This window comes from Neophocaena asiaeorientalis, unplaced genomic scaffold, assembly GCF_003031525.2.
Source record: "Neophocaena asiaeorientalis asiaeorientalis breed wild unplaced genomic scaffold, Neophocaena_asiaeorientalis_V1.1 scaffold275, whole genome shotgun sequence".
NCBI lineage: Eukaryota > Metazoa > Chordata > Mammalia > Artiodactyla > Phocoenidae > Neophocaena > Neophocaena asiaeorientalis.
This window is the reverse complement of record NW_020173679.1, coordinates 4,305,976-4,318,102: the sequence shown is the minus strand read 5'-3', so window position 1 is coordinate 4,318,102 and position 12,127 is coordinate 4,305,976. Positions and strand designations below refer to the sequence as shown.

At 48.7% G+C, this 12,127-nt stretch overlaps 1 protein-coding gene across 1 annotated transcript in view; it reads left to right on the top strand.

Annotated features, from left to right (window-relative positions):
- The window catches only part of FHAD1 (forkhead associated phosphopeptide binding domain 1), a 133,766-nt gene that overhangs the window by 62,650 nt on the left and 58,989 nt on the right, over window positions 1-12,127 (top strand). Inside the window, exons 8-11 of the mRNA XM_024749888.1 lie at window positions 2,658-2,788; window positions 5,016-5,105; window positions 6,131-6,235; window positions 9,763-9,870. Coding sequence (XP_024605656.1) covers window positions 2,658-2,788; window positions 5,016-5,105; window positions 6,131-6,235; window positions 9,763-9,870 — 434 coding nt within the window. The remainder of the gene's footprint in view (window positions 1-2,657; window positions 2,789-5,015; window positions 5,106-6,130; window positions 6,236-9,762; window positions 9,871-12,127) is intronic.

Below are 12,127 nucleotides of genomic sequence, written 5' to 3'. Positions count from 1 at the left end.
TCCCATTGCGGAGCACAGGCTCCAGACACGCAGGCTCAGAGGCCATGGCTCACAGGCCCAGCCGCTCCACGGCATGTGGGATCTTCCAGGACCGGGTCACGAACCCGTGTCCCCTGCATCTGCAGGCGGACTCTCAACCACTGCGCCACCAGGGAAGCCCCACCACCCACTTTTCAACCTTTATGGTCAGCCTCAGAACTGTCCTGGTGCTGGTGGGTGTGTCATTTCGCTAATGTATTACAATGAGCCTGTAATGAGGCTCAAGTTCCACTGGAAGTCGAATCTTATGCCCCCTTGGACCTAGCTGATTCTAACCAGTTTATGTTGTATCCTCAACGGCTACGCCCTTCTTTTAGAGCGGACCTGTTTCAGGTGGGCAAGGACAAACCAAGGGCAAGTGAGGCTGCATGGAGTGCACAAGGGATTGTGGGGCTGGGCAGGGTCGGGGGGTCTGGGTTTTTATTCTAAGGGTGTTGGGAATCCAGTGGAGTTTTTTAAGCAGAAACTGACATGTCTAGAGACCTGGTGAGGATGGGACCACTCACATACGAGGGGAGGGAGAGAAGCAGGTAACAGGGAGGAGGCAGTGAGCCTCGGAGGGGCACATCACTCTTAAAGCAGCCAGCGCGTGGCAGGAAACATACCCACAGCTGTAAAAGCCAGGCACAGCACTGAGTGGCACGTGAATCACCACCTCTATGATCTGCGCTTTTCTTCTGCCTCACTCTGCAACTTAATCACCCCCCACCCCCTGCTGCCCCCAGGTCTCTGCTTGCGCTCTGCCCTAACTTGGGATGTCCTCAGATATTTTCTGAGAACCTCCCCCAGGCTAGGTGTTGTTCTGGGCCCCAGGAATGTTAAGGATGAACTCGCTGATCCTCACCCTCCTCCCGTATGGCGGCCAGTCAAACCTCATCCAAGCATCAAGCCTGTCTCAGATCCCACTTTCTCCAATCAGGGAGTCGGGACAGACCCGGGTTGGGATAACGCTTGAGATGAGCTGGACCCACTCAAAGTGTGGCAAGCCCCAGAGGGATTTCCAAGTAACTTAACCATGTCCTGGAGTTGTGGCCTCTCCCGTCGCGGAGCACAGGCTCCGGACGCGCAGGCCCAGCGGCCACGGCTCACGGGCCCAGCCGCTCCGCGGCATGTGGGATCCCCCCGGACCGGGGCACGAACCCACGTCCCCTGCATTGGCAGGTGGACTCTCAACCACTGCGCCACCAGGGAAGCCCAAAGCTCACTTTTAAAATGAAATTCTGGAGCATTTTGTTCTTTATTTCATATACATTCTTGATTGACACCTACCAATGAAACTGGGCCTAATGTTCTTCCAAGAAAAGAACCGTATGAGATAACCCAATACCACGGCATTTATGCACCCTTCTTCCCACTTTTATTCAAAATGATACTGCAGTGCAAGAGGGAAGAGATGTGGGGACATATGTATATGCATAACTGATTCACTTTGTTATAAAGCAGAAACTAACACACCATTGTAAAGCAGTTATACTCCAATAAAGATGTTTAAAAAAAGATACTACAGTAATGGAGTAGTTATCTATTGCTGCATAACAAGCTACCCCAAAATGTAATGGATAAAACCCCAACCAATATTTACTATCTCACCCAGTTTCTGTAGTTCAGGAATTTGATGGGAGGGTGACTTTGAGTTCTCATGAGTTGCAGTCAAGATGTCGGCTGGGGCATCAGTCATGTCATCTAAAGCCTCAGGGGGAGCCGGAGGATCCCCCTTCAGAATGGCTGCTCATGTGGCTTTTGGCTGGAGGCCTTAGTCCCTCAGCACACATGCTTCTCTCTAGGGCTGCTTGAGTGTCCTCACAACACGGCAGTTGGCTTCCCCCAGAGTGAGTGATTCAAGAGAGAGCAAAGAGGAGGCCACAGTGTCTTTTATGACCCAGCCTGGGAGGAAACGTTCCGTCATTTCCACAGTATCATATTGGTTACCCATGTCAGCCCTATTCAGGGTGGGAGGGGCTACACAGGGCATGAATCCTAGGCGGCAGGGACCATTGGGGCCATTTTGGAAGCCGGCTGCCGAGAAACATAATAGGCGCCATGTAACAAACATAATTTAGCCACTTTGTGTGCTTGGGACATACCGTCTCATTTGACCCTTACAATAACTCTGTGCGGGACAGACAGTGGGAGGTGAAACAGCTTGTCCAAGACCACCAAGCTAAAAAGTGGTAGAGAGGGGTCCAACCAACCAGCCCATCAACAGTGTCCAGCAGTGCCCTCTGCCACAAGCCCGTCTCCTGGCCTCTGGAGAAGAATTCCTGGACCTTCCCTGTGCTGCGCCTTTGTTCCCCAGGCCCATGGTGTGGCCTCTCCTCCTGGCTTCGCCTGGCCTGTGCCCACAAGGGGCCCCCAAAGGCTTCTCCTCTCGCTGGTGCTGACTGCCCCTCATTCTCACTGAAGCCTCAAACCATGTTCCGTGGACTTTGTCTCATTCCCATTCCTGCTCTGGGACCCTTGGAAAAAGCCTCCCCAGTTCTAGGCGGGCACCGGTGGTGGCCCGGGCTTGGAAGGTCTTGTCCGAACGTCGGCTGACAGCCATGGTGTTGCCCATAATCCTTCCTGCCTCTTTGACCTCCATGAGTTTTTTGTTTTGGTTTGGTTTGGTTTTTTTACAGAGATGGTGTCATCTTTGCAAAGAGATGTGTTAGTAAAGGATGATCAAGTTCAACAACTAAAACAGGAGGTGAATCAACTAAAGAGTGAGAACAAAGAAAAGGATCACCAGCTCCAAGCCCTCAGCTCCAGAGTGAGTGTCGGGTCATCAGCAAATTGTAGCTGCGAAAAGCAGACACAGGGGAGTCACATGATACACGGTGGTGAGATGAGGCCAGTCCAGGGGCGCAGGGAGGGTAGCTGCTGGGCAGGTGGTCAACTTCTCTGCAGCTTTTCAAAGTACAGCGTGTATGTGGCTCAGAATAAGCATGATATATATTCAAATCCAGCAAACATTTTCTAACCCCTATTATAAATTAGTTTGTTTACTCCCAGCAACAAACACACCTATTAGCATATACTGCCATTGCAAAGTTTAATATTAAACAGAATATGATCTCTCTGTGAGCAAGGATGACCACACGGCTGCATCATGGTCCCAGCACCACTGGTTCTCATAATTGCCTTCAAAGCAGAAGGTTTGAAGATGCAGGTGCAAACACGCAGACTCTCATTTCTTCCTTAGACTTTACTGTGTAGAATTTCTCTATGGAAAATGAACGTGGTAGGCAAGCAAAGAGCTTTTTACATGTAACTTTGACTATTTGCAAATCTTGCCTTCAATGCTAACTTCAGAATCCTGGCTCTATAGGATAAGATTTCTCAGTATTTGTATGATGTGTCTGTTTCTGTGAGTCAAGGTAAAACCTCAAAGCTTTCATCTCAGGTGGCAACTCAGAGATTCCCAGCGGCTACCCGATAGCTAGGTCTGCATGGGGGTGGGGTGAGAACAGATCTTGAGGTTCCAAGGAAAAGGCACAATAAGTAATACCCGGTACGTAGTACCACACCCAGTTTGGAGCTGGTGAAAGGCACTGCATGAGCTTTGGGATCAGACAGACCAGGGTCCAATCCCAGAGCTTTCTTTGATTGTAACTTATTTGGCCTCCATTTCCCCATCTGTGAAATGGGGATGACAAAATCGTTTTCTGAGAAGTGGGAGGCTGGTTTTAGTTGTGCTCACCTGCCTCTGCCCCGGGTCAGCTGCCTGGCCAAGCCCTCTGCATTCGTTTCTCCCAAGCAGAGTGTCTTCCCACACATGTGCTATAGCTGTTTTATGTGGTGTGTGTGTGTGTGTGTTGGGGACGGGAAGGGGATGCAGAGCTGGTGCTAAGTAGAAGGAATACGCAAAGACAGCACCTGCTTGGCTCTTCTACCTCCTGAAGTGCATTTGGCTGATTTATGTCCCCATTTCCCCTTCCTCATCGACCTTGGAATGAGGTCCCTTCTCCTCTAGCCTGTGCTGGCCAATAGCACAAGGGCTCGTCACCACCAAGGGTACTGCTCTCGTGAACATTTGAGATGCCTTTTTTTTAATGACGTACATCATGTGTGTTAATTTTAGAAAAATAAGTAGATAACATTGAAAAGAAAAAATAAAAAGAGAGGAGAGGAAATGCTACCTTGAGAAATCAGTGTTAATATTTTCATGTGTGTTCTTCCAGTCTTGTTTCTATATTTTGCCTAGAAATCGATCAATCATTTTATAGTGAATTTATACAATGCACATTTTTTAAATTTTTAAATACTTACTATTTTCCCGTGCTAATAAATCAACGCTCTTATCATTGGTCTTAAAAGCTACATACTTTCTCCTGGATGTACCCAGTGTTATAAAGTGGTCTGCTGTTATAAACAACACTTGGGTTGTTTCCTCTTTTTTTTTTTTTCTTCCACTGTTACTGACAATTCTGTGAAGAGCATCCTTGAAACTACAGATTTACTTATTTCTCCAGCCATTGTCCTTAAGGTACATTCCTAAAGTGGGAATTGCTGGGTCAAAAGAAGGCACATCCATCCTTATGCCCTTAATGCCTGTTGCCGAGCCGCCCTCGGGAAAGACAGCTCCGTTTACCCCTCCACACCAGTCGGGGCAGTTGTGTCTTTGAGATGCAACCTGCACAAAAGCCCTAAGATGGACCCGAGCTCACTGGTTCCGCCCCCTCCACCCTCACCGGTCACAGAGTGAAAACATCCCAATTCCTGCACCCTAAGTACCCAGACTCTACAATGCTGCATTTCCCCTGCGGTGAAGTTTGCTGGTTTTTGAAGAGGAATTTAGACGCTCTATTTCTCAGAACTCATGAGAGGGGTGAACTGGAAACGACTGCAGGATCCCATGCTCCCATCACACAAATGGTCTCGCCTCTCAGAATTCAGAGGTGTGATTGGGTTATACAGCAGGAAACACTCCTGGGTGTGAACACAGGGACTTGGGACCCCCAGCCAAGCCCCCGTGGCCTTGTCCTTTTTCTCCACAGTGCTCAGTGCTGAAAGAAGAGTTACAGAAGGAAGATGCCCAGAATGAGCACTGGGAAGCCCAGGAGAAAGAGTTAAAACTCTGCAAAACCGTGCGTTGAACCTCCTCACCCCTAGGTGTCCACTGAAAGCCTAGATTGGGACCTTCAGGGTTTTGGAGGGGTCCCGTGGCCCATTAGCTAGCACAAGCTCTGGGGCTTTCCGGGTGTTTGTCTGTTAATGTAGTCTCATAATTCTTTGATTTGCTAGCCTCAAAGAGATGGGTGAAAAGACCATGGAACATACTGTCCCCAGATTTTCTGGGCAGTTGGCTCAAGGCCCCTCATCAGGTTTTGCCCTGGGTAAAGGGAAGAGGGTGGTCACCACATGCTGAAGGAAATTCACCGTGGCCCCTACCCCTGGACTTGTGATGCCCAGACTTCCATGATCCACTGTCACAAGTTTCATCACAGCCCTGAGCACTGTTATTAACACAACTCTTCTTTACGTATTTTTACTTAAATACATTCAATTTTACACCAATTCATAAAAACAAAATAAAAAGCAAATGTATCACTGGCCTTGTATGGAAGGTGAACATAAAAATTCATACAATGAAAAGATGACCACTAAATGTAAATGTTCACCCCCTGTACCAGCCGAACCCTCGTGCACATCACCAGGCATACGTTTTCCATCCGTTGGGAAGGACGGTGCCTGGGACGGGGGCAGGAGACGTGTGCTCTTCTCTGTGTCAGGAACACACCTCTCTGCCTCAAATGAGAAAAAAGAAAAATTTCATTGTTCTTTTCTTCCAAACTGTGCCCATTGTGTCTTCCAAACAGCCCTTATTTAGATTGAACTCAAAAATATACCCCAAGGAAAGAGATTCTAATGAGTGGATAGGTATCTTGTACTGTTTAATCCAGGATCCATGCTGATCTTCAAAAGAAACTCAAAATTTCCCTCACCCAGCACTTTCATTTCATCCGTTGAAAGAAAGTCTACTTTGCCTTAAAGATGTAGAATTGGCCCCCAAGGGAAGGAATTAAGCGAATCCCAGACTAGGTTTCTGCCTTAATGAACCGGATGAAATGAGTGATGAAGTTGACTTCCCTGTTGTTGGAACTCTTTTCAGCAAATCCATGACATGGAGAAAGAAATGAAGAAGCTCAGGGAGGAGCTGAAAAGGAGCAGTACCGAGCAGAGCTTGATCTCTAAGACGCTACGGGAAAAGAGCAAGGTATGGCGGGGACAGGTCGGCCTGGCAACCACTCTGGGGCAAGCACTCCACCTGCATCATCTCTGTTAATCCTCACAATGACCCCATGCAGTCTATACTGGTGTTAACCCCACTTTACAGTCGGGAAAACTGAGGCTCACGGAGGTGAAGGAAGTTAACCAAGTTCACTTGCATAAAGTAGTTGTGGCAGAACTTGAATCCAGGTCTGCCTGACTCCAAAGCCCCTGTGTGTAACCACTACCCTAGACTGCCTTCAAATCTTAATTGTGAAATTATCTAAGAAAGAATTGATCCATTCAATCAGGTTTGCCAATGATGTTGTTCCAACTTTAAATTCTCATATTGATTTTTTTTGTCTTTTTGTTCCATCAGTCACTGAGAATGTTTTTAAAAATCTCAACATGTTTGTAATTTGTGTGTTTCTTCTTTTAATATTAACGATTTTTGCTTTATATATTTTGAGGCTGTGTTACTAGGTGCATATAAACTTAGAATCCTAATACTTCCTGTAGAACGAAACTTTTGATCAGCGTGAAATGTCCCTTTTCATCTCTAGTAGTGTTTCTCCCTTAATGTCTTCTTTGTCATTTAGCTTCATTACTGGCTTTCTGTTGGTTAGAGTTTTCATGGCATATCTTTTTCATACTTTCTCTGTCAATTTTTGTCTTAAGTTTTAGACATATGCCTTCCAGATAGCGTATCGTTTTTACAAAATCCAGTTTGACAATCTTTGACTTTTAGTCCATTTATATTATGTAATTACTCATGTGCTGGGGTTTAAATCGACCTTAATGCTCAGTACCAGTTGTACCATCTGTGCTATATTCCTTTTTCTCTCCTTTCTTGCCTCCTTCTGAGTGGATGGTTTTCTCTCATTCCACTTTCCCCCTCTATTAGCTTGGAAATATTTCACTCTTTTTACTATTCTTTTAGTAATAGTAAGACAATAGCATTCATCCTTGACTCACCAAAATCACACATTAATTAAGTTTTTCACTCTTCTACTATTCTCTTAGTAGTCATCCTAAAGACTACAATACTCATTCTTAACTTACCAAGAGGCAACAATGGTCGATAGTTACGCCCTTCTCCTCGACAGTGCAATGAGTTTCAAACACCTTAACTTCACTTACCTCCTCCGATTTATAAGCCATTGCTGTCATTTTCTAAACCCCTCTTGATAGTTAAAACCCCAAAAGACATTAGTGTTTTTCTATAGTCAGTATCATATCCACACATTACCCTTACTGTTGCCTGTCTTTTCTGCCTCTCTGATCATCCACCTGGGTTCATTTTTCTTGTGTCTGAAGAATACCCTTTAGTGTTTTCCCTCACTGTGGCCCCTGCTGATGATAAATTCTCAGATGTGCCTGTGTGTCTGTCTGGAGATGTATATTTAACCTTCATTCTTAAAACACATTTGACTGCGTATTGAATTCTACGATGGCAATTCTTTTCTTTCAGCGCATTCGAGATAGTATTAGATATGTCACTATTGTCTCGTGGCTCCTATTACTTCTATTTAGAAGTCATCTGTAAGCCTAACTGTTGTACCTTTGCATAATCTGTCTTTTTCTCCGGTTGCTTTTAAGACTGTCTTTCCCCTTCATTTCCAGCAGTTTTTTTATGGTTTATCTAGGTGTGGGTTCATTTTTGTTTACCTCGTTCAGAGTTCGTAGGGGCTTCTTGAATCCCTGGCTTGGTGTTTTGCCTTCGTTCAGGTGCTTGGGCTCTGTACCCCATGGGCAGTGGGGAGCTACTAAGGCTTCTGAACAAGGGACTGATGCAGTGACATTCGTGGACAGTAATAAGGGTGAAAATGATAGTTACAATTTCTCACGTACTAGGCAGTACCCCGAACATTTCATCTCTTCATCTTCACAGCAGCGCTGTGACCTAGAAATCATCCTCCCCATTTTACAGATGAGGAAGTCAAGGCTACTAGTTACTAGTACAGGAAGTAGCCCAGCTGCACAGTCGGTTTTGTCTGACTCCGGGTTCGTCGGACTTCAGTTACCCTGGCGTAGCAAACAGCCACATGTTACCGTTTACACTGAAATTAATCAAAATTAAATAAAATTTTATATTCAGCTCCTCCGTCACACCAGCCAAGTTTCGAGTGCTCGATACGCAGGTGTGGCTGGTGGCTGCCGTATTAGACAGCACAGCCTCGCTCAGAGTACCTGTATCGTTGCAGAAAGTTCTGTTGGACAGAGCTGCCTTACAGCTGGGTAACTCTCACAGTACCGTTAAGATTGCACTGGAAGAAACTGAACTAGAGGCGAGGAGGCCAGTTGTCACGGGCCAGCTTGCATGTGAGAGGGATTGGAGGACAGGCGTGAGACCACCGAGTGTGAGAGAGGGAGCAGGGCGGCCGCTGAAGGTGACTCTGAGGCTTGGGGATGGGAATGGGGGCCGTTCATGGAGAACACAGATAAGGGCAGAGTCCAAGGTTGGACTTGGCTTTTGCAGCATATGAAAAAGGCTGCTGAACTAGAAGTCAGAGCGTGTTTAGACCTGGGAGAAAACTAAGGCCCAGAGAGGTTAGGTGACTTTTCCAAGGTAACGGAGCTGGGTAGACTCTTCCACTGTACCACACTACTCAGAAGAAAGCTCTTAAGGGCTTTTCTGGGCCTTTTACTACATCCCTGTGATCCCCCTCTTCAGATCCCTAGTAAACAGCCTGTGAAGTGGTTTCAGCACAGAATCTTTCCATTTATTTACGAGAGTTTTTGCCTCATTTCCTGTTAGTGCCAGAGCCCAGGGCTCAGCAGGTGCGTCCAAGAATTGAGCAGCTGCGAGGCCTACACTGGCCAGCGAAGGGTAGCGTGGAGCATTCCCAAGCTTATCGCGCGTTGACTGTTACCCAGGCGAGGGGGGAAAAGTAGGCCAGCTTCTCCACTTTTAAACGCCTTCCTTTGCAGGCTGCAATTCTTAACAGACATTGCTTTAGCAAGCCTGCAGAGAGGTTTCCACCAGTGAGGGTGCTCAAAGTGGTAACGACAAATAGTCATGATGATAAACCCAGTAATAACATTTCCAAGTACCCATCACGAGCTATTAGAACGAGACTGTTCGGCGGACATTCCCGTCCACCTTTCATAGGTTACAACTGTACTTAACACACTCACGGAGCCCTTAAGCACTATTCCAAACACTGAACCCCCGCAATAACTGTGCGGTGGTACTGGTATCATCATCCCCGTTTGACAGATGGGGACACCGAGTCACGGAGCAGTGAAATGACTTTCCCAGGGTCGTGCAGCTTGTTAGGGACCGAGCTGGGATTGGAGTCCGCGGTAGAACATAGCTGAGCCCAGGGTGCAGGGCTCGACCCTTTCCCGTAGGGAGCGACTCCCTGTGAGTTTGCCTCCACCCCGTGCGTGCCTGTGACCCCTGCCACTGTGCTGCAGCTGTCCCCACCCCTCAGGGACTCCCCCACTGCCATTAGCGCCCCCAGAAGAGTTTCCCCAGAGGGCATGATGGTCACATTAGCAGCAAAGCCCACGCTTTCATCATCCTTTCAGGTTGAAGAGAAGCTTCAGGAGGATTCCAGAAGGAAATTGCTTCAGCTGCAAGAAATGGGGACCAGAGAAAACCTCATTAAAGCCAATTTGGAAAGGGCAGTAGGTCAGGTAGGCGTGCTGCAGAGCCGCTTCACGGGCCCGTGCTCTCCACGGAATCCCGCACCCAAGCGGCCGGCAGGGATGAGAGAGGAGGAAGACGGCCTGGTTCAGTTCACCCGCTTATCTCAGGGGCAGGGCTTTGTGCGGTTTCCGCGTCCCCAGTGGACGTCACTAAAGAGGCTTTTCCTTCTGGGAAGCTGCCCACTCCAGTGTCTGCTGTTGCCTGGGGCCCTGAGCAAGCAGCCGGTCCCAGCTCAAGGCCCGCCCCCGTGAACCAGCTGTGTGCTTCCCTCTTGAGAAGGGTTTGAGCTCTTGAGCCCAGTGGTGTTTCTAGCACTTTCTCCTTCACAATTTTTTGTCCTGACGTTTACAGCGATCTTTCTTCCTCTGGGCCCCCAAACAGATGCTACAGTCAGTGTCCCCAGGGAAATGCCACATTTCTTTTTGTTTGTTTGTTTGTTTTGTTTTGTTTCGTTTAGCCAAACTGCGTGACTTGCAGGATTTTAGTTCCCTGACCAGGGATGGAACCCGTGCCCCCTGCAGTGGAAGCACGGAGTCCTAACTACTGGAGCGCCAGGGAAGTCCTGCCACTTTTCTTAATAAATTAAAACCCAGAATACCACGGCTTATGCCAGATGGAGATGGGCAGGGTGGGGAGAGGGCCATTTCCCAGGGCTCTGACCCAAGATGGCCCAGTGGCCCTTCCTCTTACACGTGGCACAGACATGAGGGCCAGAACATGTAAACGAGCCTTCACCAGAGGCTAAGGGAGAGCAAACGAGAACCCAAGATGGGGCACTGGCCCTCCAGAACACGGCCCACCGAGGGCAGCCCATCTTGGACTCCTCCACAAGGCATCCTCTCCTGGCAGCCACGGCTCCAGGGGGACCAAGAACGTTTTGCGTGTATGTGTTTGTGCTTTTCTTTTTCTGGGAGAGTGAGTCCACCTCGTCACTCACTGGATTCTCAGAAGGATCTGTAAACCACCAGAAAGGGTTAGGAACCACAATCCTTAAAGGAGCCCTCCATCCCACCCAGCCCAGCTCCCAAAGCCCTTCCGTTTGGTAGCATCCAAGTCTGAACCATCAGTGTGACCAGAATTTTTCCCACGCGCTGAACTTCAGAGGCACCCACAAGTTAAATGATGATGCTAACCCTCAGGCAGGTTTTAAAGCCTCGTCAACCAATCTCCACACCATCACCCCCGGTGTCCTTTCTCCTTCAGGGTGCCGATCCCTCAGCAAGGCAGAGAGCCCGCCAGTCTGGGCTTCCCTCTATGCACCTGGGCTACCCCTCACCTTGCTGGCACTCTGCACCCACGGCGCACACCTGCTTTGAGGGCATGATCTGCGCCACTTGCCGAGGGCCTGGTCATGGCTCTGACCAGGGGTCATCCAGGAAGACCCTCAGAGACACTGAGATTCCTCCAAGTCTAGACGCGAGAGAGAAAGGACGAACGAGGCTTCTCTGCACTGCCTGGGCTTTCCTGCTTCACCCCCTTGTCTCCACAGCCCGCTCCCGGCCTGAGGTCCTGCCCTTCCCCAGGCCAGTGACCACAGGACTCAGCCCATCGTCCAGCAGGACCTGTCCCTCCCTACCCCCACCCCCCCGCCAAGCAGTCCCGTAGGGCGCCTCTGGTGGTAATGCGGGCCATCGTCCACAGGGCCCTCTCTACATAACCTCTTCCTTGGGCGAGCTAGGACCCTCCCTTGGCCATGAAACCAGCAGACGACACAGAGTCCCTCCAATAACCCATCTGGCTTCCGGCAGGATGACTGCAGAGGTGTCCTTAGGAGAGTCACAATTCCTTTGCTTGGCTTCCCAGAGCTCCCTGGTATGCAGCAGACTCCTGTGTCTTGGGACCTGTGGACGTTCTCATTGACTCAGTGGCCCTTATGGTCCTTCAGGGCTCTGTTATAGAGCCTTTCATGACCACATTTTGCCAGTGAGCCAAAAACCCAGGCCAAGGGCCATCGTGTTGGTAAATTTCCAGAGAAACTTGGGCTTCTTTGCTGTTCAGGTCTCATGAGCCTGGGGCATCTTGAACTCGTCATTCTCGAAGCCCTGATTTAATTTAACTGCGTTGTTTCATCATCCGTAATACGAAGACACCAGCACCAGGGAGGCACTCATTAAAAACCGGCTGAACTGAAGTAGAGGACTTTGAATATCTGACCTGACAGACGTTTCTGTTATAAGCATTCGATGAACATGTATTGAGTGCCCGCTGTGTGCCAAGCACTGCACCAGGCTCCGGGGACCTGGA